The 25,724-nt window shown below is 43.8% G+C and overlaps 2 protein-coding genes and 1 long non-coding RNA gene across 5 annotated transcripts in view; 2 read left to right on the top strand and 1 right to left on the bottom strand.

Annotated features, from left to right (window-relative positions):
• The window catches only part of GGA2 (golgi associated, gamma adaptin ear containing, ARF binding protein 2), a 30,900-nt gene extending 26,268 nt beyond the window's left edge, over positions 1–4,632 (top strand). For both annotated transcript variants that reach the window (XM_057695226.1, XM_057695227.1), the window contains exon 17: positions 236–4,632. In XM_057695226.1, coding sequence (XP_057551209.1) covers positions 236–346 — 111 coding nt within the window. In that variant the 3' untranslated portion in view covers positions 347–4,632. The remainder of the gene's footprint in view (positions 1–235) is intronic.
• A 5,374-nt stretch (positions 4,633–10,006) lies between these two features.
• On the bottom strand, positions 10,007–14,715 carry LOC130860297 (uncharacterized). The gene is made up of 3 exons (XR_009055400.1): positions 14,667–14,715; positions 14,002–14,120; positions 10,007–10,026 (listed from the first exon to the last, which is right to left on the bottom strand). It is a non-coding gene; the product is annotated as an uncharacterized LOC130860297 (long non-coding RNA).
• A 41-nt stretch (positions 14,716–14,756) lies between these two features.
• Positions 14,757–25,724, top strand: part of COG7 (component of oligomeric golgi complex 7) — an 82,868-nt gene continuing 71,900 nt past the window's right edge. Inside the window, exons 1-5 of one of the 2 annotated variants that reach the window (XM_057748326.1) lie at positions 14,995–15,124; positions 19,506–19,665; positions 20,265–20,413; positions 20,704–20,820; positions 24,016–24,184. In XM_057748326.1, coding sequence (XP_057604309.1) covers positions 20,291–20,413; positions 20,704–20,820; positions 24,016–24,184 — 409 coding nt within the window. In that variant the 5' untranslated portion in view covers positions 14,995–15,124; positions 19,506–19,665; positions 20,265–20,290. Of the gene's footprint in view, positions 15,125–19,505; positions 19,666–20,264; positions 20,414–20,703; positions 20,821–24,015; positions 24,185–25,724 lie in introns of both variants that reach the window. The other variant, XM_057748325.1, reaches the window with a different exon arrangement.

Genomic DNA, 25,724 nt, shown 5'->3' with positions numbered 1-25,724 from the left:
GACTGCAGACATGTGGGAGAGCTCCCAGAAGGGTCTGCCTGGCTTCCCTGGTGTTTGTAGCTCCAGAGGGTCGAGGCCAGGGTGTGCCTGTCATACAGTTGCTTGAAGACCTCACTTGGGTGGAGTTAACATACATAGACTGTTACTTGGTGACTACTGGGTGGGTAAAGGCTTTTATTCTGGGCCTGTCTCTGTGTCGCTCCGCACTAATTTAACGTCTTTTATCTTTGCCCAGGAGCCCATCCGGTTACGGTATAAGCTGACATTCAACCAGGGTGGACAGCCTTTCAGCGAAGTAGGAGAAGTGAAAGACTTTCCAGACCTGGCAGTCTTGGGTGCAGCCTAACTCCTCACAGGACAGACCCTGCCATTCAAGCTTAGGCCAGTGTTAGTTTTGCTGTCTACATAGGACTAATCACGGTGATTTAGTGCAGAGTGCCAAGAGTTCTATCCTGACATCAGGCTCTGGATGCCATCCTCTGACTTATTCTGCAGATGTTGTGTGTGTGTGTGTGTGTGTGTGTGTGTGTGTGTGTGTGTGTGTGTGTGTGTGTGTGTTGCCAGGGGGTTGAGGGGGAGGGATGTGGGCAGTGTGAGAAATGCTAAAGCATTTCTGATAACCACCTGCTACGATCATATCTGGTTTTGCATGTTGGTGGACACTGATGTCCCTGCCTCAGGTTGGAGGTTTTATAAGCCAAAGTTGTTGTTGATGTTTTCCATGTGCTATTATCTTTTCATTCATCCAATCTGTGCCTTGTCAGCCTTTGAAAGTCTTGGTTGCTCCCAGGCTGCTGTTCTCAGGGACCTTAAAAGGGACCTGGTTGGTCTTGGGGCAGGGTGTCTTCTGGGACACTCTCTTCCAAGAAAGACCTTGTCTCCATTTCCATTAGTGAATGCTGCTTGCATGTGTTCAGGAAGACCTTCTAAATGGAATGCTTGTTGCACTGTGTCCTAGGCGAGGGGCTGCCGCTAGACCAGAGGACCGCGCTTGGTGGGCCCATCATGTCCTTCACCGCTGTGCCTTAGAATCGCCCATAGGTGGACCCTTCAGGGCAGAGGGGAAAGCAGATCCCAGGCCTTACTCAGGCCTCAGGTTCCATGGGTTGGACAGCCTGTCTGGACCCCTCCTCAGGACCCTCATCTCCATCCTCATCCTTTTTCTCCACAAGCATTTGCCCAGAGCTCTTTGATTGTGACACCATGCCAGTCATTGTAAATCATAATTAACAGGTTCGCCCTGGGCTGTTGACTTCACAATCCAAGATGAAGAACTGTGATGCAAATGAGATGTGAAAAGAGTTTAGCAATGAAAAGTGGTGACTAAATATAGAAAGTCATTGAATAAATACCCGTGTAGCAAATATACTTTGTGGAGTTTTGAGTAAGTGGCAGATGCAAAGCCTGTTGCATTTAGAGATACAGGCTTAAAGGGATCGCTCCTCTGTTGAAGTAAGGGAAGACTTCCCAAGGGATGTGGAAACCTGAGAACTGCTTCAGTGAAGAGAAGCACTGAGGATCTGAATGAAGCTGGAAGAGCGGTGGGTTCTTGTTACAGTCATGGTGTGAAGGAAAAATGCGGGCTTATGATCATTTAATACTTAGCACCTACTACGTGCTAGGCACTTGTGCGTGTTTTACAGGTCCTGCTTGGCCTGATGTGTGGGTGAGGAGAGCCTGGCTGAGGTGGCCTGACAAAGGATGCGAGATCCGAGCAGCTCACCTCTCTGGGCAGGATTCTGCCTCAGAAACTGCAAGGCTCTGTTTGGAGCTCTTTATCACAAAACCTGGTACTTCACAGTCTGATCTTTCACCTTCTACATATAGTGGGAAATCTGCCAGCCTCTGGTGGGGATGGGATCTGTAAAAAAAATCAAGCTTTGCTACTTTTAAAGCAAATGTGAAAACTCATAAAACAGTTGTATGATGGGGTGGTTTCTTCATTTGGTGTAACTTGTAAGGTTCATTTCAGTCTAAAATTTTGTGTTCAAATATTCTATGTAGCCTTTATAGGCTCTAGCTATTTCATAAAGTCTCCTAGAGGTGCCCCTCATAAAGACAGTGCCTACCTATGAAGAACTTCCATCAAAATGGGTAAATGAGACCTGCACATGAAAAGACTTTATCCTGTAGTTAAAAGGTAGACTTACTGTGTGTGAACATTCTTCTGTCTTCTGGGAGACAGACTCCCAGTGGTGCTCTGCTTAGGTAGAGTTGGGCAGGGTAAGGGGGTAGGGGGGTTGGGTATTCTGAAAGTGGCCCTGGTTTATGTTTTCAGTGCCTTCTAATTGTGAAGTTGAGTGGCCACTTAAGAGGACCCAACCCTTATCCTTTATTCCGTCAACAAGTAGCTCTTGACTAGCTACTGTGAGCCAGGCACTGTTGAAGGCTCTGCAGATGCAGCAGTGATAGAAGGTCCCTGCCTTTGTGGGTCTTCTGTTCTGTTGGGGAGAGACGAATCCATAATGCGTCTGGTGGAGATTTGGCACTGATGATCCAGTATTTTCCCCTATCCTGAACTCCTCCTTCCGGGGTCCTGCTCCTCCCTATTTCTTCACCTACCTCTGACTGTTCCTTTTCCTCTGTCTCTTAAATTTGTTTCCATAGGGTTTACTCCTTAGGTCTTTTCTAAGCATTCTGGGCAGTTAACCACTAGATGGGTGGTAGACCTTTATCTCCAGCTTCTACCTCCTTGCTGATGTCAGGTCTGTATTTCAAGCTGTCTAATGGATATCTTTATCTGGAGGTTCCACAGTTGCCTCCAACTTCAAGTGCTTGCAATAGAACCCAGCCGCCTCCCTCTCTTTCTGTGTTCTTTTTCTTTCCTTCATTTATTTTTTAAATTAATTTATTTTTGGTTGTGTTGGGTCTTCGTTGCTGCACGCGGGCTTTCTATAGTTGTGGCGAGCAGGGGCTACTCTTCATTGCATGCATGGGCTTCTCATTGCAGTGGCTTCTCTTTGTGGTGGAGCACAGGCTCTAGGCACACAGACTTCAGTAGTTGTGGCGTGTGGGCTCAGTAGTTGCGGTGCATTGGCTTAGTTGCTCTGTGGCATGTGGAATCTTCCCGGCCCAGGGGTTGAACCTGTGTCCCCTGCATTGGCAGGCAGATTCTTAACCACTGCACCACCAGGGTAGTGCCTCTTTCTGTGTTCTTTTATTTGAAAGCACCTATCCGAGCCTTCATAGATGTTTGATTCCTGCTTCATCTCCATCCCCTCAGTACTGTTGTCTCATGTAGTCTATTTCTAAATAGTACCACATCTTACCCTCCCCCCTGCATTCACGTTGTCACTGCCATGGTTTGGCTCTTTTGTTTTTTTTTGGATGGTGCAGTAGCCTGCCTCTCAGTTCTCCTCTGAGCCATTATACTTGCCACCACTAGAATTCTGTAACATATCTGGGCACTTGACCCTTGCTGAAAAATTGTGAATGGCTTCTTAATGCCCTAAAAGACTATGCAGCCAAATTCAAGTTGCTTACTCTGGCATTCAGTGCCCTTCTGTAATGTTGTATGCTCCCTACCCTTCTGGAATCATCTTGTCAAGAATAGAGCACAGTTTGCCAGAGCCACAAGAAAGTCCCTTCATGTTTTGATAATGCCATGTTTTCTCATATCTCTTGGACTATACCTGCAGTTAACTCCTTTTATCTCTTCAGTGAATTTAAGATTGGGCTAAAATGCTGTTCTTTCTGTGAGCCACTCTTTGAGAGTAGATGGGCTGTGGAGATAGTAAACGTTGAAAAAAGGATAAATTATTTAATGACCAAAAACATGAATATTACCCATTAAAAATGAGATAGTGTAAATTGGGAGATCAATCATGAAAGGTTGAAAGCAAAGGTAATCTCATACAAATCGTGTTTACTGCAGTGTTTGTAAATCACAAATTGTTTAAATATATCTAATATAGAAGATGCTTACCCAGCCCCAAAATATAAAATTCCACTAACTAGTTTTTTTGTTTGTTTTTAAACTAAGAAAACAATAGAGTGCTAGTCATAGGTGTGTTTTGTATTTTTTCTTAAGAGGCAACAGCCTGGCCTCTTTCATCTGGAAAGAGGTGGGGTCAAATAGATAAGCAGGAAGTATCCTTGGAGAAGATGAGCCCAAGGTCCAGAGATCTCTTCACACATTTAATGTCAGCTGAAATGAAAACCTCCAGGCCTTTTGCTCCCTTTGCCCAATGGATTCCCAATTATACTATGTTCATTCTGAGAAAGCTTGCATCTAAAAACATGTACACATGCTGCTTTTATTCTTGAATAGTTACTTTATCCCACCTAGAGGTAATGCTATGATTTTAAGAGTGGAAAAACATGCTGCGGTGTTATACGTTCCAGATACATAGGCTTTTAAAGTTTGAGGTCTTCTGAAGCCCCAACAGTTTGAAGAAATTAAATCAACCCTTAGTTGTAATTCCATTCTTTAGCTTCACATACTGCCCCTAGCCATGTGACCTGGGACAAGTAATTTGTCCTCTTCTGCTTCCTTTCCTGTAAAGTGCATAATAGGATTGTTTTGAGAAGTGAGTTAATAAATGTGACTCTGATACTGCATAGGATTAAGCTGAGACTCATATTTCATTTACTATTTGCTTGTCCACCTGGCTTGTAATACATGAATAAATGAACAGACCTTACTTACCTATAACTTTTTTTTTGGGGGTTGTGGAACGTGGCTTGTGGGATCATAGTTCCCTGACCAGGGATCAAACCCGTGCCCCCTGCAGTGGAAGCATGGAGTCTTAACCACTGGACCGCCAGGAAAGTCTCCATACCTATTTGAAGTTTACTTCATGAAATAAATGCAAGCAAATATTTTAAATTTTGGCAAGGTTCAAATTAATATTGAGATGCAGTAAATGTTAAGTATAGAAAGATAACAGAACATTGGAAACCACATGCCTAAACCTTGTCAAAGGCAGGAGTCCATAACAGGGACTTCCCTGGTGGTCCAGTGGTTAAGAATCTGCCTTCCAATGCAAGGGACATGGGTTCGATCCCTGGTCAGGGAATTAAGATTCCACATACTGTGGGGCAACTACTGAGCCACCATGCTCTGGAGCCCACGTACTGCAATAAAGAGACTGCTCACCACGAAAGATCCTGCATCCCGCTACTAAGACCCGATGCAGCCAAAAATTAAATGAATAAAAAATAAAACCAAATGTCATGGGATTTGGGAGAAATGAATTCAATTAAAAAAAAAAATCCATAACAATATACTGTACTTAGAAACTAATCACACTTCCTATAAAACATTCAGTTAAATTTTGTAAACAAGGCTGTGTAATTCTAAAATTCATAACCCCATCACCAATATCTGAAGCAGATAACTTTTAGTCTATTCTTGTTTTTGGATGCATGGACAAAATAATTAATTTTAAAGCTAGTGGCGGGACTGTACCAGCAGTCCACTAGGTAAGACTCTGCGCTTCCACTACAGGGGACACTGGTTCAATCACTGGTCGGGGAACTAAGATCCCACAAGCCCGAGGTGGGGCCTAAATAAATAAAATAAAGCTAGTGGCATATTGAAAGAATACACTGTGTAAAGACTTCGGAAATTCAGGCAACCACATTAATAGCTCAAATGGACTATTTGATGTAGTTCTCAATAGATGTAGAAAGGCATTTTCTCTCATTCATTGTTTATTCCTAATAGAGTCAAACAATCAGCATCATGTTTAATAAGAAAATAACAACAGTGGCTTAAACACAAAGGTTTGTTTTCTCATTTAAAACAAAGCCAAGTGTTGGGACTTCCTAGGTGGTGCAGTGGTTTAAGAATCCACCTGCCAATGCAGGGGACATGGGTTTGATACCAGCTCCGGGAAGATCCCACATGCCGCAGAGCAGCTAAGCCCGTGTGTCACAACTGTTGAGCCTGTATGCCACAACTACTGGAGCCCATGCTCCACAACATGAGAAGCCAGTGCACCACAATGAAGAGTAGCCCCTGCTCTCCGCAACTAGAGGAAGCCCGCGTGCAGCAATGAAGACCCAACACAGCCAATAAATAAATTTATTTTTTTAAGAAAAGTCAGAAATAGTTCAAAACCATTTGTGGTGTTGACTGAAAAAAAATGCATAACCTAAAATTTGAGAATTTTATTTGGCAGGCTTACTGAGAACTTTAGCCAGGGTTACAGCCACCCATAGCTCTGAGGGACTGTTCCAAAAAGGAGGCAAGAGCCAGGATATATAGGAGTTTTTGCTGGGGCGGGGGGAACCACCTCCTCCCGCCATGTGTTTGAACATCGAAAGATCACTTTTAATCACAAAAACCAACATCTCAAGTTAATGATTTTAGCGCTTTTCTGTGAATGGGAAAGATGGAAGAGTCTGGACTCACTGAAATCATGCCTTTGATAGCATCTTAACTATCTAGGGCCAGTATCCTGGGTATTTTTTTCCAGTCTGTATTCCTCTCAGGGTTCATACACCACAGGGGCAGCTGCAGTGGTTGATGGCTTTATGGCTGCAACATCTTTTGTTGTTTATGGAAGTAGCCGGAGACATTCTTAGTCCACAGTGGTATAAGCATCACAAAGTAATTAGGGACCTAAACTCCAACCAGCCCTAAGTCACTACCCAAGGACGCACTTCTCAACATTATGTTACAGGCTTTAACTGCTGAAGTCTAGGCAACAGGAAAGGAGTAGGGGAGGCAGGAATAAAGGAAAACTGCAGACATTCTTAAGGTTTTCTGGATGTTTTGCGTGATATTTGCATTCACATATTATTGGCTGTTTGGCCACATCGAGGTGCAAAGAAGGCTAAGAAATTGTCATATTTGCATATGATGCCACACTCGCCTAAGGAAGAAGGAGAGATTGGATATTGTGACAATTATCTGTTTACCATAAGATGCTATGGTAATCTATTCTGTTGTGTAAAACCAAACAAGTCAAGTATTTGTGTGCATGTACAAAAGTGTTTACATTTGGGTCACAGAATTACAGATTTGTCTTCTTTAAAATTTAGCTGAATTTTCTAAATTGTAAAAACTTTAATTCTCAGTGTTTTTTAAAATGAAAACAAAGGGTGGAAATTCTTTCCACCAACCAATTACCCTTCTAGGAGACAATATTAATAGTTCCTCATCTGTCCTTGGAGATAGTCTAGGCATTTTTAAACAAATGGGCTGTTCCACACTTTGCTTTTTTTTTTTAATGTAACAATATAGATGACTTGGCGATAATGCCATTATCAGTATGAACTGTGTAATAGAAAAAAAGAATAGCTCTCTCTCCTCTCTTCTGACAGCAGATGGTATCAATCAGTCACTTCTGTACTGAAAGTTCTTTGTGTTGAAACTGGCACTTGAAGTTCCTGATAGTTTCCATGTAGCTCCAGCCTCTCCCTTCCATGGGCCCCCTTCCTGTGGGCCCAAGCCTGCTCAAGTCTTCCCTGCAACCCTACCCCTTCCTCCTGCCTTGTTTCTGGCAGCCCTGCGTGGTAGAGTGAAATAGGTATGGGTTTCGGAGTCAGGTTCAGTTGCTAGTTTTTTTACCACCTTGGGCAAGTCACTTAACAACTTGGCTTCAGTTTTTATATTCTTAAATGATAAAAATGTTAAAAATCTACTTCATAGATTTTGGTGAGTATTTTATGTGGTCAACAAAATACCAGACATGATAGATACTCTTTAAATGTAGGTGCTATTATTTCTCCTCAAATTGCCTCATCTGAGATTTCTCTTTTTTTTTTTACTACCTTAACTTGCAGTGACTTCCATTTCGTCACTGTGTTCATTCCCAAACCTCTCCTGCTCTCATGGAAACCAATGAAATTTTGCTAAGGATACTAATAACCTAATATCTACAGAGGCAGCAAAAAAGGTTGTATTTGATAAAATCTGACCAGCCCCTCTATATTGGTTAAGATTAGGATCAGCCGCAGGAAATGGAAAAAACCCAAAGTAACAGTGGTTTAAAAAGATATTTAGATCTCTGTATTATTAGCTGCCCGGCACTCCTGGGCAAAGTTGGGTGACTTAGGAACTTACTGTCTGGCAGTTCTGGAGGCTAGAAGTCTGAGTTGGGGCTGAAACCTGCAGGAGAATCGTGGTGGCCTGCGACAATCTGGCATTCCTTGGCTTGTAGCTGCATCACGCCAGTCTCCACCTTCATTGTCACGTGGCGTTCTCCCTCTGTGTGTGTCTCCCGTGGCCATCTTGTAAGGACACTGATCATGTTGGATTAAGAGCTCAACCCTGCTTCAGTATGATCTCATCTTAACTAGTTTCATCTGCAGTGATGCTATTGCCAAATAAGGTCACATTCGGAGGGACTAGGGGTTAGGATTTGTATCTTTTCTGAGGGGTGGGCAGGGGGTGACACACAGTTCAACCCATAACACTCTAAAATGCAAGAACCCCAGAAGTGAAACCAGGATTGGTGTGCAGTCCATGGTCAGGCACCTAGATGCCTTCAATCTTGTTGACCCGCCATGCGTGACTTCATTCCTAAGGACACTTCTTGGTCCAAGATGACAGTTATAATTCCAGTCATCACATTCACCTTCCAGCCAGCAGGAAAGAGGGAGAGTAGTAGCATATACTCCACCCTTTTAAGAACATCTGCTTAAAGTCCCACATGAGGGTTCTGCTCACATCCCTGTGGCCAGTACTTAGTCACATGGACACACAACTTTAAGGAAGGCTGGGAGATGTCTTTATCTTGAGAGGCTATGGACCCGCCGGGGAGAACAGAACAGAATCAGGAGGTGACTAGCAGTGTCTGCCACACACTCCTGAAGCTTTCTTGTCCCATGACTTTCTGATTCTTCCCCAATTCTTTCCCCCTCCCTAAACTTCCAAATATAGGTATGCTGCTAAAGGCTTTATCCTTAACCTTCATCTCTACTAAATCTCCCTGAAGTACAGATCTGACCCTACTACTTCTCTAATCATGACCTTTTGGTCATTTCTACCTATACCTTTTTGGATTAAGTAAAACCAGTTTCCCCAGCATTCAAGATTCTCCACAGTATAGCCTCATGCAATCTTGGCCTCATCTGAATCTCAGTTTCCCTTTTTGGAAAATAGAAATAATACCTGCCTTAACTCCAAAGGCTGTGAGGATTAAAATGGAAGTGTAAGAGAAAGCTAGTTTAATCCACAAACGTCTGTAAACATATACAAAATCTAGTGCTGTATTCCTTCACGTGAATGGGTTGGTCCTACGCTCTAGCCAATCTGGACTCTTCCCCAACCTATGAATCTGTCTAGTAGAAATGGAGAGGCTTCCACACATCTTAGCTCTTCTAGAAAACCTGGTTTATGCCAGTGAAGCAGGCATGCAGCTTGATTCCGATCACTGGGCATTTTCCTCACATCCTGTTATTTTTCAGCTGTTTCCTTCTGTTGAGTGCACTGCCCATGGGACAGACTCATCTGCTAGACAACAGTATTATAGCTCTGGCAGGGGCTATTATGCTTTGGACCATGTTATGATGTGCTGGCACACCTCCCTACACATGGGGTAGCAAGGAAATGTATTAACCAAATTTAAGGACCCAGAGCCAGTGAGTCTAGGGCGGGGATTATGGTCCCAGACCTTTCAATGTCCTCGCACCTCAACAGCCATTCCTACCTACAGGTCCATAAGAGAGTTTGTCATGGGCAGGTGTGGTTAGAAGTAAAACTGTCCCACGTGAAGCCAGTCTGGGTGACTTGGACATGCATTAGGCCCATTTAGGGAAGGGTGACTCAGTTTTGGCATGTCTCAAAAAGTGTGGGCTCAGGGGCAGACCTTTTGGCTATGGCCCAGGAAGGAAATCTGCAAAATCCTCTCTCCAAAAAGTAGCTATGAAGCTAGACAAATTTGACAAAAACAACCCTTTCAGTGATACAGAAATCAACGGTAGATGGCAATCTGAGAAGTGTTTATGCTTGAAAAGCCACTGAAGTTTGAGTAATAACATTTGCAGTCTCTGGGGCTACTCCCAGCCTCTTCCTTGCATGCACTCTGTAGGACTGGCATCTTCTTTGTCATGATGTAGCAGAAGTGACAATTGCTGTGGAGGGCACGTGGGGAGGGTGAAGAGTTCTACTAGTTTGATGTTGTGGTCATCATTAGAAAAAGCCTGTTCCTGGGTGAAGCTGTGCACAGGTACATCAGGGACCAGAGAGAGCCCAAGCTAACCACACAATCCTAGTTGACACTGAGGCTGCATTCACATGCTGAGGAAACACAAAGGGGCACAGTGGGAAGGGAAAGCTGGGACCAACTTGAAAGTGACCTGAAATTTCGAATGTGCTCCCTGGCCCACCCACAGATCCACCGGCAGGACAGAAGCCCTACCTACTAGCTCAAGAAATTTGGTCCAACTTTAGTTTGATCGTTAACTGCCTGTAAGCTATGTAGACACAGGAAGTCAGATTTTAAAGTAAAATTAAAAGAAAAATAAAAAATAGAGACATCAGAAGCTACACACCATAGGGGAGAAATTTCATGAGTTTACCCCAGGCAAGCTACTACACAAGCAAACAAAAACAGGAACAATCTTCAGGGAGTCCAGAATCTAGAGTTGCTACAATATATTATTTAAAATAACTAGTTGTCAATAAAAAATTATGAGATGTGGGGGACTTCTCTGGTAGTGCAGTGGTTAAGAATCCGCCTGCCCATACAGGGGACATGGGTTCCATCCCTGCCCTGGGAAAATCTCACATTCCGCGGAGCAACTAAGCCTGTACGCCACAACTACTGAGCCTGCACTCTAGAGCCCTTGAGCCACAACTACTGAGCCCACATGCCACAACTACTGAGGCCCAAGTGCTCTAGGGCCCGTGCACTGCAACAAAAAGTAGCCCCCACTCGCCACAACGAGAGAAAGCGGGCATGCAGCAACAAAGACCCAACACAGCTAATAAATAAATAAATAAATGACATGCAAAGAAACATGAAGGAAAGATCCATACTGAGGGAAAAAGCAGTAAATAGAAACTAAGTCTTCAGATGATTTAATAATCAGCATTCAAAGTAGCTACTATAAATGTTCAAAGAACCAAAGTAAACCACGTTTAAGGAATTATAGGAACCTGTGACAACAAATAAATACTGATTCTCAATAGCAAGGCAGTATAAAACAGAAATGGAAATTCTGGAATTGAAAAGTACACAACTTGAAATGAAGAATTCACCAGAACCTCTCAACAGCTGACTTGTGATGGCAAAAGAAAAAGTCAGTGAACCTGAAGATAGGTCAACAGAAACTATCCAATCTGAAGAACAAAAAATAAGAAAAATAAATAGAGCTGTAGAGATCTGTGAGACACCATCAGGTGTCATACACATAATGGGAGTCCCGAAAGGATAAGCTAGAGGAAGTGGCAGAAAAGTTATTTGAAGAAAGAATATCCAGAACCTCCCCAAATTTGCTGAAAAACATAAAGCTACACATCCATAAAACTCAACAAGATTCAAGTAGGATAAACACAAAGAAACCCATACCCAGACACATGCTAGCCAAACTTCAAAGACAAAGCCAAAGCCAAAGATAAAATCTTGAGAGCTATAAGAGAGAAATGACATTAGGCTCATACAATAGGCTCGTAATAGATCAATAGCTGACTTCTCATTGGAAATAATAGAGGTCAGAAGGCAATGGGATGACATATTCAGTGATCTGAATATGAAAAGAATTCTATATCCAGCAGAAGTGTCCTTCAAAAATGAAAGCATAATAAAGACAGCTGCAACTAGAGAGCCCTGTGCCGCTAACTACAGAGCCCATGCGCTCTGGAGCCCGTGCACCACAACTAAAGAGAAAAAAATAAAAACCTGCATGCCACAGACAGAAGCCTGTGTGCCACAACAAAGAGCCTGAATGCCACAATGAAAGATCCCCCATGCCACAACGAAAATCCTGTGTGGCTGCAACTAAGACCCCATGCAGCCAATAAATAAATAAAATATTAAAAAAAAAACACTACCAGACTTATACTACCAAATTTCAAAACTTACTATAGGGCTTCCCTGGTAGCACAGTGGTTAAGAACCTGCCTGCTAGTGCAGGGGACACGGGTTCGATCCCTGGTCCAGGAAGACCCCTGCTGTGGACCAGCTAAGACTGTGTGCCACAACTACTGAGCCTGCACTCCAGAGCCCGTGAGCCGCAACTAATGAGCCCTAGTGCCACAACTACTGAAGCCCTTGTGCCTAGAGCCTGTGCTCCACAACAAGAGAAGCCACTGCACTGCAATGAAGAGTAGCCCCTGCTCTCCTCAACTAGAGAAAGCCCGCATGCATCAATGAAGACCCAACACAGCCAATAAATAAAAATAAAACAAATGAATAAGTTTATTTTAAAAAACTTACTATAAACTACAGAATCAAGACAGTTTGGTATTGGTACAAGAATAGGTGTATAGATGATAGAACAGAATTAAAGTCCAGAAACCCATACATTTAAGTCACTTGATTTTTTTTTTTTGGGGGGGTACACCAGGTTCAATCATCTGTTTTTATACACATATCCCCGTATTCCCTCCCTTCCTTGACTCCCCCCCCTCGAGTCCCCCCCACCCTCCCCACCCCAGTCCTCTAAGGCATCTTCCATCCTCGAGTTGGACTCCCTTTGTTATACAACAACTTCCCACTGACTATTTTACAGTTGGTAGTATATATATGTCTGTGCTACTCTCTCGCTTTGTCTCAGTTTCCCCTTCACCCCCCGCCCCCTCCCATAAGTCACTTGATTTTTGACAAAGAGTTAAAGGCAATTCAGTGGAGAAAGGAAAGTCTCTTCAACAAATGGTCCTAAGATAATTGTACATCTGCATGCAAAGAAAAAAAAAAAGAAAAGGAAGAACGATAAGAAAAAGAAAAAAGAACTTAGACCTTTTACCTCACATCATACACAAAAAACTAATTCAAACTGGATCACAGACCTAAATGTAAAAGCTAAAACTTTAAAACTTCTAGAAGATTTAGGAGAAATTCTTTATGATTTCGGGTTAAACAAAGATTTCTTAGATACAATATCAAAAGTATAATTCATAAAAAAGAAAACGTGATAATGGACGTTATTAAAATTAAAAACTTTTGCACCTCAAAAGACATCGTTAAGAAAATGACAAGCTACAGATTGAGAAAAATATTTGCAAACTATATCTCTAATAAAGGAATTATATACAGAATATGTAAAGAACTTTGCAGCTCAATAATATGAAGACAAGCAACCCCAACTGAAAATGGCAAAAGATTTGAAAAGATATTTTGCCAAAGAAGATACAAGAATAGCTAATAAGCACATGAAAAGATGTTCAATATCATTGGTTGTTAGGGAAATGCAAATTAAGGCAACAATGACTTACCACTACATCCCACATGAAAAACTGGAACCCTCATACGTTATTGATGATAATGTAAAACGGTATAGGGGATGTCTAGCAGTTTCTTAAAAAATTAAGCATTAATTTATTTTACAATTTAGCAGTTCCAGACCTAAGAGTCTATTCAAAAGAAATGAAAACATGTGTCCACACAAAGACATGTAGTGACCGTTCATAGCAGCATTATTTCTTATAGCCTTAAACTAGAAACAGCATAAATGTCCATCAACTGGTAAATGGATAAACAAAATGTCATATCCACACAATGGGATACCATTCAGCAACATAAGGGAACAAGCTTTATGCTGCGTGAAAGAAGCCAGATGCAAAGACTACATAGTATATGATTTCATGTGACTGAAATGTCCAGAAAAGACAAATTTTTAGAGACAGAAAGCAGATTAGTGACTTCCTAGGGCTGAGGGTGGGAGCAGAGATTAAGTGCAAACGGGCAGGAAGGGATTTTTTGGCTGATGGAAATGTTCCTGTGGAAATAGCACACCTTGCTAAATTTACTAAAATTCATTGAATTGCATACTTGAAATGAGTGAACTGTACGTCCTGTAAATTAGTAATGAATGTTTTTAAAAAGCTTCCGTTCGTAAGGGAGGAAAAGGGCATATTGTAGAGGCGCCTAAGGCTTCTGAACATACCATGGAACTTGGTCAATTTGCTCCTTCCAGGCGAGTGTATCATCTTTCCTAATTTGCGGGTTTAAGTTCTTAGCTATACGGTCTTCAAGAACTACCATATGCAGTGAATCAGAGTATGCCTAGGGTGAGAACAGATAAATGGCAAAATTATGCACAGCTGTACACAAAGGATGTTTCTGTTTGTTTTAATTTGGTTCCTATGACAAAGGAGGCCCTCCCAGATAGTCTTTTCTGAAGTGTCCCATTGCTTTAAGCTAGAGGAAACAGTAAGTACAGACTGATGAATTCCAGAGCGGTGTGTTTCAGGCGAGGACAGGAGGTCAACGTGGCTGCAGTCATGAGAGAGGAGTGGGAAGAGTGGTGGGCTAGAGGCCAGATCATGTAGATTCATCTGCCCGCTTTGCGAGGGCAGTAAAGTATCGTAAAGAGTTCAGGCTCCAGTAGCAGGTCTGGCGGAGTTCAAACACAGCGCTACTTTCCAGCTACGTGACATTGAACTACTTCCTTCACTGCCTCAGTCCTTCCTCTTTAAGTTGGGGGAGAATAATAGTACTGATAGAACTGTGAGGACTAAGCGCACTCATATAAGTAGGGGCTTTAGAGAAAGGACACATTTAAGTGCGTAAAAGGCGTTTAAGTTAGCCGAGGGAGAGGGATGCACGTACCCGCGGAAAGCTCCCAGCTTGCCGCATTTCTCGGAGCGCCGGCGGTCACCATAGTAACGGCCACCTACTTCCGGAAGAAGTACGGCGCGCGGCGAGGGTCAATCTCAACTGTACACATCAGCGAGCGGATCGAGGGGCTGTGTAGGAGGCAGTCGCTGGCGCAGTCGATCCCGGCCCGCCGCCTCCCAGACCCCCGCGGGTGCTCTTTCAGGGCCGCCCGCTTGGGCAGCCTCGTGGCCGCCCGGAGCCAGCCCTTCAGGCCTGGACGCCGGGGTGCGGCGGCGCAGCCATGGACTTCTCCAGGTTCCTGGCCGAAGACTTCGACGTGAAGGAGTGGATCAACGCGGCCTTCAGGGCCGGCCCCAAAGAGGCGGCGGCCGGGAAGGCGGACAGCCACGCGGCCACCCTGGTGATGAAGCTGCAGCTGTTCATCCAGGAGGTGAACCACGCCGTGGAGGGTGAGCCACCGGGTAGAGCTCCTCGGCGGGCCCGGGCCCCCGGGGGTGCACGTAGTGGGCAGTGAATGCCACAGATGTCAGCGCCTCGCGTGGAGGGCGAGCGAGTCCCGGCCGGGTTCTCCCGCAGGCTTGCTGGGGACATCCAGGAGAAGGTCTCAGCCCGCTGCTCGCCTCTCTGCAACACTTGCGCGCTTGGGATCTTGGTTTTCCACCTCTGGCCGTGCTGTCAAGTTTCCTTTTAAAACTTAGAAGAGTGAGTTTTAAGAATATTAAATAATAGTCAGCTGACTCTTACATTTGGCAAAAAGCATATAGACGGTGTATAGGAATGACACATATCTGGGAAACATCGTTTTAATGGATTTAAAAATTATTTTATTGAAGTGTAGTTGATTTACGATGTTGTAATTTCTGCCGTACAGAAAAGTGATTCAGTTATACACATATACACATTCTTTTTCATATTCTTTTCCATTATGGTTCATCACAGGATATTGAATATAGTTCCGTGTGCTATACAGTAGGACTTTGTTGTTTATCCATCCTATATATAATAGTTTGCACCCGCTAATCCCAAACTCCCAATCCAACCCTCCCCCACCCTCCCTGTCTTAGTGGGTCTTTCTGTCAGTGAGGAAGCTGGGCTGTCCTGACAGGAGACTTTTAGGTTCATTAGCCAGAATAGTGAATTATAAAAAATAATACACAGCAGAAACCATTTCATTAACTCCTCGACCTGCATTTACTTCACTGTGTGTTTATTCAGTACATACTGCAGCCAGTCTGTCTGCTTGGCTCTGTGGGAAACAGGCTCAGACTGCACACACGGGGAGCTTATGGTCCTGTAAATAGGACTTTGTTTTATAGATGAGTCCACTGTTTAAGAAAAGGTGGGGCGGGGGGATGCTTTATTTCACTGCGGATTCTTTATTGTACTTTGCATCTTTTAGTAATTATGGAGCATCTACTATGCAGCTGTCAAGAAATGAGTAGTGGGGATGAAAAGTTTACCTTTCTGGAGCTTGCTGCCTGGTGGGGAGGATGCGTCAACCGCTTAATTACAATGCAGGATGGTGGCTTTACTGAGAGTAGATCTGGGAGCTGAGAACTGGATGAAGGAAGCAATTACCTCTTGTCTGGGAGAATCATAAAGGGCTTTCCCTGTGTTAGGCCTTGAAGGAAGACCTCACAGGGCAAAGGTGGGGAAGGACATTATTAAATAATAATATCAGATAATAGCAAATATCTGAGTCCTTGGTATATGGTAGGCACTATTTTAAGTACTTAATATGTATTAACTAAGTGGTTCTCAACAGGGGTGGTGGGACTTCACTGGCAGTCCAGTGGTTAAGAATCTGTGGTTCTACTGCAGGGGGGCACAGGTTCAGTCCCTGGTCGGGGAACTAAGATCCTGCATGCCACGTGGTGCCAAAAAAAATAAAACAAAAACCAAAGAAAACGGGTGGTAATACCAGCCCTGCACCCCTCAATATTTGACTTACCCTCCTGTAATGGATAAGAGCCTGGGATCTGGAACCAGTTGCCTGGGTTTAAATCCAGGCATGATTATCTGATTTCTTCCTCCCTTCCTTCCTTTCTAACTGCGTTGGGTCTTCGTTGCTGCGTGCAGGCTTTCTCTAGTTATGGTGAGTGGGGGCTACTCTTCGTTGCAGGGCTCAGGCTTCTCGTTGCAGTGGCTTCTCGTTGCGGAGCATGGGATCTAGGCTCGTGGGCTTCAGTAGTTGTGGCATGTGTGCTCAGTAGTTGTCATTCATGAGCTCTAGAGCACAGGCTTAGTAGTTGTGGCACATGGCTCAGTTGCTCCATGGCATATGGGATCTTCCCGGCCCTAGGATCAAACCCATGTCCCCTGCATTGGCAGGCAGATTCTTAACCACTGCGCCACCAGGGAAGTCCCATGATTATCTAATTTAAACACGACAACAATCCTTAGAGCTAGGTACAGTTATTAATCCCACTTTATAGGTGTAGAAACTGAGGCTGATGGCAGTAACTTGCCCAGCATTATGTTGCTAATGAATGGGGAGCCTGGATTTAAACCCAGGCAACTGGTTCCAGATCCCAGGCTCTTATTCATTATAAGAGGGTAAGTCAAAAATTATCCGCACTCTGGCTTAGCATTTACAGAAATTTTAATATAACCGGAGTGCGGATAATTTTTGACTCACCCTCGTACTTTACACCTCTCTGGTATTAAAGGGAGAAGGAACACACACAGAGGCATGTGGGTATAAAAAGGCCTAGCCAGTCCAGGGAAAGGCAGGAAGTTCAAACAGAGCTTCATCAATAACATCAATAAATATTAGTCATTACTGTTATTATTATTATTGGAGGATTGTACTTTCGTGGGGGGAAACATCTGCTGGAGACAAGTTAGAAAAATAGATGAGGGTCAAATTGTGAAAGACGTTTTTGGCCATCCTAAAGATTTGGATTTCATCCCACTGGTGGTGAGAAGCCTTCGGAGCTTTAAAGCTTTATTTTTGTGGCCGATGCGACAAGGTCCCGAGTCTGCAGTGAAGAGAAGTTATTGCAGAGGTTCAAACAGGAGTTGTTGAGGGACCCCTATAGGAGGATCGATTTGTTCATTCATTCAGTCAGTGGGTATTTATTGGGCACAAACTCTATTTTCCAGGGTCCAGAGATACAGTGTTGAACAAAATCTATTCTTAAGTTGGAGGGGTCGGCAGGGGCCAGATCATGCAGTAGTTTTAATGTTGCATTAAAGACTTTGGATTTGGTTTAAAATGAGTGTAATGGGAAGATACTAGAGGATTTAAAAGAAAATTATTTATCTATTTATTTATGGCTGCATTGGGTCTTTGTTGCTGCACACAGACTTTCTCTAGTTGTGGCAGGCGGGGACTGCTCTTCATTGCAGTGCATGGGCTTCTCATTGCAGTGGCTTTTCTTGTGGAGCACGGCCCCCTAGAGCACACGGGCTTCAGTAGTTGCGGCACATGGGCTCAGTAGTTGTGGCTTGCGGGCAGGCTTAGTTGTGGTAGTGGAAGATTTTTAAACAGGAGATGGTTTGATTTATGTCCCTGTTCAGGAGACTACGGCTGTAGTTCAGAAGAGAGGTGACAGTGGCTTCACCTGGGGTTATGGCAGTAGAGATGGTGAGAAATGGGTAGATTTAAGGTATTTTTCCCCCCATGCTGCCCCCACCAGACTTAAGGTACTTTTAAGGGGAAGAAAGGGGAGAACTTGCTGATGGATTGGAATGAGGGGTGAGGGGGGAGAAAATCAAGAATGACGGCAGATTCTTGTACTGAGCCACTGTGGTTGGAGGTGCCAAACATACAGCAATGGTAAGAGAATTTGCAGTGAACATTCACAACCCACTAACTAGATTCTGCAATGAGCAGTGTGCCATTTTTGCTTTATCACAAACCTATCCATCCCTCTATCCATCCATCCGTCCATCTTATTTTTTGATGTATTTCAAAATAAGTTGCAGACATCAGTACACTTCACCCCTTAAACATTTCAGTTAGAACCCTAAACGTTAGACTTCAGTACTTGTATACGGCTCTTTTTTTTTTAAGTAGATAAAACTTATATAAGGCAAAATGCAGGGATCTTATCTGATAAGTTTGATGGGTTTTGACCAATGTCTACAGCTAGTGTTTAACTCAACCCCCCATCAAGATGTAGAATGTTACCATCACCTTGGGAGGCGCCCCAGTCCCCCTTCACAGGGAGATTTGGCCCTTACCCTCCCATAGGCAACCATTGGAGGAGACATATATATACATATGTGTAGACCACATGGCTTGTGGTATCTTAGTTCCCTGACCAGGGTTGGAACGTGTGCCCCCTGCAGTGGAAGTGCGGAATCCTAACCACTGGACCACCAGGGAATCCCCAGGAGGTGATAGTTTTAAAATGGATGCTAGAAAGAACTAAATTTAGGGGGGGGGGTTGCTGTGGAGAGAGAAAAGGAGGTTCACAGAGAACCAGCCAGTCCTCAAGAGTGACTCTGAGGCTTAGCAGGCAGGGGGCCAGGCTGGGGCCATCACAGTGCTGTTAAAAATTGGTGAAGTCTCTGTGCTTTGGAGAAATCTTTGTTGTGCCTTTGTTTTCTTAGTCTTAGAGCTTTACCAGAGTTGGTGCTGGAGACAGATCATTATTTTTATGGCAGAGCTGCGTGAACAGGTTCCTGAAGGGTGTCTTCAAGCTGTTAAGGTTCCGTTCAGCGCACTGGTGGGGCAGAAGCCTCTGGACTTCTTTGGTTGATTCTCCAGTGAATTGCTCTTTAAAGGGCTAAAGGGTTATGCTGTTAACCCTCCTTTTCTCATGGTCTGCAAGGATTTGCAGAATTTATTCCCCACTTGGGATGTCTGTTTAAAAAATGCAGGTTCCTTGATCTCACTTGATCTCCTACCAGGATTGCTAAATAAGAATCCCTGGCAGGTGGCCTAGGGACCTGCATGTTAACTGCATTCCAGCTCATGCTGGTGGTCTGTGGACTACATTTTGAAAACACCGTGGAAAGCAGACGTTGGGTCCCCACACATGTAAGTAAGGCTTTGTTTCGGCTCTGTGAAATCTTGGGCAAGTTGTTTAACCTCTCTGAACCTTCGTGTTCTAATCTGTCGGAGGTGGCTGCTAATGACTGCTGTGGACGTTAAGTGATGTGATGTGTGTAAAGCACCTGGTGCACAACTGGCATTCACCGCTGTCAGATTCCCCCATTCTCCTTCCTCAAAAAGGGAGTTGCAGGGGAGTTCCCTGGCCATCCAGCGGTTAGAGCTCAGTGCGTTCACTGTTGGGGCCTTGGTTCAGTCCCCAGTTGGGGACCTAAGATCCTACAAGCCATGCGGTGTGGCCAAAAAAAAAAAAAAAGGAGTTGCAGTAAGAAGACAGCTGATGTCGGGTCAGGGTGGTGGTTTATTCACAGAGCTCTCACTGTGGTTCTGGGGAAGACAGGGTCCCAGCAGAAGCCAGCTCCCCATCCGCCGGTCTTCCCACCCCCCCTGCTTGCCACAGGCTGGGAAAACCGCGTGGCTGGCAACACCTTAGGGAAAATTTGCTTCCTGTCGTCTGATTTATCCGTGTTGTTCACTGGTGAGTGGTCCGATGTTCACCTTTGGTTCTTGGGTTCTTCTTGCTGCAGAAACAAGCCACCAGGCCCTTCAGAACATGCCCAAAGTGCTCCGTGATGTCGAAGCCCTTAAACAGGAGGCATCTTTTCTGAAAGAACAGATGATACTTGTCAAGGAGGACATTAAAAAATTTGAACAGGATACATCTCAGTCGATGCAGGTATTTTGGCTCCTAAGTGTTGACTCTTATTTTTGGACAATGTTCACTTTCCTAGTGGGAGGCCAAACTTAACTTAAGATTCTGCCAAGCACTCAAACTACTCTTTTGTTTGGTTCTTTCAACTTACTCACGTCTCTTCAGCACCACCGAACAATTTAGCTATGTGGTCAGCACAGAGGCTCCCTAAAGGCAGGAGCATGCCACCATACTTATGTTTCAAGTCGCTGGTGGAGGGTAGAGAACATGGAACTGCCGCTTCCTTAGTGTTTGACCCCTCACTTCTCTTCTAGGTTTTGGTAGAAATCGACCAGGTGAAGTCCCGAATGCAGCTGGCGGCAGAATCTCTTCAAGAAGCTGACAAATGGAGCACATTGAGTGCTGATATTGAGGAGACGTTTAAGACTCAAGTAGGTCTCTTGTTTAGGGGATGTTGTGACATCTCTTTAAGCAGGAACTTGAGGTTTGGAGCTAGCTCTGCCACTCACAATCAGAAGGGCTGGTAAACAGCTGGGCATGGAAACGTTCAGGCATAGGTCGGGGAGGAACTGAGACTGCTCTGAGTTTTTCCACCTCCTTTAGTTTGTATCATCTGCTTGACTGAAGCCTTTTAGTCACAAACGTGATTTCAGGAAAAGCTTAAAAAGGCAGAGAAAATGGAGTCAATGAGAGCGTGGAACTTGGGCAGGGGGGACTGTGAGACCTTGGCAAGTTACTTTACCCTCCGTGGGCAGCAAAGGATGGAAAATGGTGATAAGGATAAAGTAAGATCATGTCTCATGAAAAACGCTTTTTTTCAATTGTAAAGCAAAATGAATTATTTATTATCTCTTTTGCTATTAAAAAGAAAACTTTAAGAAGTTTTTCAAAAGTTCTAAATACACATGGGAAAAATTGAGTAAAACAGGAATAAACAGTGAAAAATAAGTCTTTCTCGTAGCTCTGACCCTCCCAATCCCCTCATTTCCCTTCTACGTACAAACCTTCTTTTCAGCTTTGTGCCTGTCCTTCCAGATGACACATGCACATATATGTTTCTTGCCCTTTTTCTTCCCCACAAGTGGTAGCACTGCTTCTTCGCACGTTGTTTTTTCAGTCACCAATCTATTCTGTGTCAGTTATTGTTACCTTTAAGAACAACAAATAGAGCCATACTCCTTCCCGTTCCATTTCAGAGCCCCTCAGGGCACTTGGCGTGTTTAATTGATCCAGGCTTCATAGTTGTCAGTTGCAAATCTTGCTAAATTCCTGGAAGGTGTGTATGAGAGGGAATGGATTTAAATATGGTCTCTGATTTTAATAGTGGTAAACTACTGTTAGCTAAAAGGTATGTCCTGTTTTTCTCCTCCCAACTCTCTTGATATTCAGAACTAACTGCCCGCAAGACCAAATGCATTCAGCTGGACTCCCCCAGGCTCTTGAAAAATGGAATCTATTATTCCTGCCCAAAGCCACTCCCCATTTGCTCCTCTGGCCTCCCTCTCTTGGTTTATATGTCATTTTCCATGCAGGTATCTACCTGGAAACCTCAGTGGTCCTCACCTGCCCCCTTCTCCCCATCCCCCCATCTTCCTGTTCGGTCATCTGTTCTTTCTGTCCATCTGCCACCACCTTGGGCAGGCTTTCCAATCATTTTGCTCCTAGACCGTTGCAGCAGCCGTCCACCGGCGTCCTTGCCGCCAAGGCCCTCCCCCACCCCAGTTTATCCCCCTACATGTGACCTGGGGCGGGGGGAGGGGGGGTTCATCTTTTTTTTTTTTAAGAACTTTTATTGGGATATAATTGACATACAATAAACTGCATATATTTAAAGCTACCATTTTATATATGTTTTCTTACTAGTAATGTATGTATGGCAATCTCAATCTCCCAGTTCATCCCACCCCAACCCCTCCTCCCCCACATCCCCCCACCAGGGGGATCTTCTAAAGCATAGATTGGCATGTGGCATTTCCCTGTCCCTCACGCCCCCCCCTCCGCATTTTAACCTGTACCGATTTCCCATTTTCTGTCAGGTAAGTTCTAAGCCCACTCACAGGCCGGAGCCTGCCCTTCCCCACAGGGTTGTGTGCGGCCTGTGCCTTCAGCTGCTCCTCCGGCCACTCCCTCCAGGTGATTTCTGCCTCTGCCTGCTCCAGACTCTTGACACGCATCCCCTCTCCTCCCTGCTTCCCTGCCTGAGCTGTCCTTCCTCTCCTTTTCTTTAGGGCACCGTGGGCCTCCGCTCTCCGCTCGGGGCCCAGCTGCGGGTCCCCTCCTCTCACAGCTCCGCCTGCTGGCTGCTTGTAGGCGGAATCCGCGGTCCCCTCCGCATCTGTGCTCCTGTAACCCTCCTCATCCTCCTAAACTGCGTGGTAACCTTTCTGCCCCAGGACACTGCACACTGGGGGGCCGCACTCTGACCCTCCTCGTCTTTGTGTCTCGAACGTCTGATACGGTGTCTGGCACGTCACAGGCCCCTGTCGAATGCTGAAATGAAATATAGTTACTCGTTGCTCTCCTCATCCTTTTTTTGAACAGCATTTCTTTTCCTAATATAAACATAATTTATGTGTCTTAGAAGAGTTGGAAAATTGAGAAAAATACAAGGAAGAGAATAACACGATCCTATTCCTGTGCCCCAGTAATGTTTTTTATGTCTATTATGTATTTTTCTATTTATTCGTAAAATTTATACTTTTGTATATATTTTATATATATGCGTATATTATAGGTATACCCATTTATATATATTCTAGTGTTTGTATGTTTTTTCTTGTTTATTTCACCTAATGCTAAGTTGTAAATATTTTGCTGTGTAATTAATAATTTTCAAAACATAATTTAAAAGATTATTTATTTATTTATTTATTTATTTTGGGGGCTGCGTCAGGTCTTAGTTGCAGCATGCGGGATCTTTTGTTGTGGCATGCAGGCTCTTCATTGTGGCACTCGGGCTTCTCTGTAGTTGTGGTGTGCAGGCTCTAGTCATGTGGGACCTTAGTTCCCCAACCAGGGATCAAACCCACATCCCCTACATTGGAAGGTGGATTCTTAACCATGGGACCACCAGGGAAGTCCCTCAAAACATGATTTTTAATGGTTGCCCAATAGTCCACATTGCCATTATGAGTGTCCAATAATCTATATTTTATTCGTTATTATGGAAGATTTTAGTTCCTTCCAGGTTTTTGTTATTACAACACTGAAATCACATTAACTAATTAAATGCATTAATATCTCTGTGTCCCTCTGGTTATCTCATTAGACAGATTTCTAGAAGAGGACATACCAAGTGTGTCAGGATGCAAACATTTTTAAGGCTGTTGATGTGTAATGCTGAATTGCCCTCCAGAAAGAATATAAATTCAGACAGACTTTTTCCTTTGCGCCCTTCCCAGCAATAGCTGCTATAATCCTTCAGAAGTTTTCCCAATTTGTTAGGAGGAAAATGGCACTTCCTTGTTTTAGTTTGCTTTTATTTGAACACTAATAATTGTAGACATAATACGTTTATGAGCCATGTTCTTATTTTATCAATTGTTTTTTCATGTATTTTGGCCATTCTTAATTGAAGTAGCAGGGATGTTTTAACATAAATATCCTCTACTATGGTCTTTTTATAGGACATCACTGTAATTTCTGCCAAGCTCACAGGTATGCAGAACAGCTTAACGATGCTTGTCGATACACCAGACTACTCAGAAAAATGTGTGCACTTGGAGGCGCTGAAGAACAGGCTGGAGGCCTTGGCCAGCCCCCAGATTGTAGCTGCATTCACCGCACAGTCAGTCGGTGAGTGCTGGCCGTTTCTCGTCTCTCTGGACACCTCTCCATGAAGATGAGGCTTTCCGAACCTTCAGTCTTTAGAATGTCTTAATATTGATTGAATTTTGTAGATTGGAAGTCAGTATGGTGGTTGCCTTTTCTTCAACATTTTATATGAACTGTTTCAAAATACAGAAAAGTTGAAATAGCTGTCAGTGAACACACCGTCTAGATCCTAGCATTAGCATTTGCCACAATCGCTTTATCACGAGTCTACCCACCTGTCCACCTCTCTATCCATCCATCTTATTTATTTATTTATTTTAATTAATTAATTAATCAATTTATTTTTATTGGCCACTTTGGGTCTTCATTACTGCACACGGGCTTTCTCTAGTTGCAGAGAACAGGCGCTACTCTTCCTTGCAGTGCGTGGGCTTCTCATTGTGGTGGCTTCTCTTGTTGTGGAGCATAGGCTCTAGGCGCATGGGCTTCAGTAGTTGTGGCACAAGGGCTCAGTAGTTGTGGCACACAGGCTTGGTTGCTCCGCAGCAGGTGGGATCTTCCTGGACCAGGGCTCGAACCCATGTCTCCTGCCTTGGCAGGTGGATTCTTTTTTTTTTTTTTCTTCTGTGTTTGGATGTTTTATTGTCCACTTTGATTTGTATCATTCACTACAAAAAAAATCACATAAAACAAGCACATCCTCAATCCATCTCAAGTTATTAAATTGAAAGTAATTTTAGAAAGTACTGCCCTCAACTCTGTTGTTAATTTAGCTTTGCCTAAGAAGCTGCCTTGAAGCTGGGAGCTAGTGTTGTAGCTAGGCTAGTGAATGAATTAGAACAGAATGGTTCTGAAGGACACCGGTAGAAATAGACAGTGGTTACATTCACAGCATTGATTATTACAGTGGGGAGCAGGCGGATTCGTAACTACTGCACCACCAGGGATGTCCCATCCATCTTGTTTTTTAATATATTTCAGAGTAAGTTGCAGACCTCAGTACGCTTCACTCCTAAACACTTTGGCCTTCTTATCCATAACTAGAGTTCAGTGTTGGTTTATGATTCTTTCTTTTTTTGAGGTAAAGTTTACATTTAGAAAAATGTACAAATCTTAAGTGTACCATTTGATGAGTTTTGACCCTGATCAAGACCATTATGATGCTATGTTATTTTCCAGTGGTTTTTTTTTTTCAACAAATAAGTTTATCTAACTCTCTCTTTCCATTTCATCCACAAAAATTGGTTCAACAAGAAGCAGCAGCAATAAAGCTGTTTCCTCACCTTCACCACTGTCTGTACTGGCAGAATTTAGTCCGTATCCACTGCCCTGCTTCCTGCACTCTTGCTCATATATCGGGCAAGCCCTTCTACTCTGGGGTTAACGTTCTCCTGAACCTGTTCTGTTGAAGGTCTCCAACAACTGTGTCATCACCAAACCGAAAGGCCTGATATCACTTTATGCTTCTCTATTTCTCACTGTCAACAACAGTTAACAATGTTTTTTACTCCCACCTGTTCTGAGAATGCTTTCTTCCCTTGGCTCCTGAGATGTTGCATCC

Source organism: Hippopotamus amphibius, chromosome 9 (assembly GCF_030028045.1).
Source record: "Hippopotamus amphibius kiboko isolate mHipAmp2 chromosome 9, mHipAmp2.hap2, whole genome shotgun sequence".
In the NCBI taxonomy this organism is placed as follows: domain Eukaryota; kingdom Metazoa; phylum Chordata; class Mammalia; order Artiodactyla; family Hippopotamidae; genus Hippopotamus; species Hippopotamus amphibius.
The sequence above is the reverse complement of the archived record's forward strand: the minus strand, read 5'-3'. Positions and strand labels throughout refer to the sequence as shown.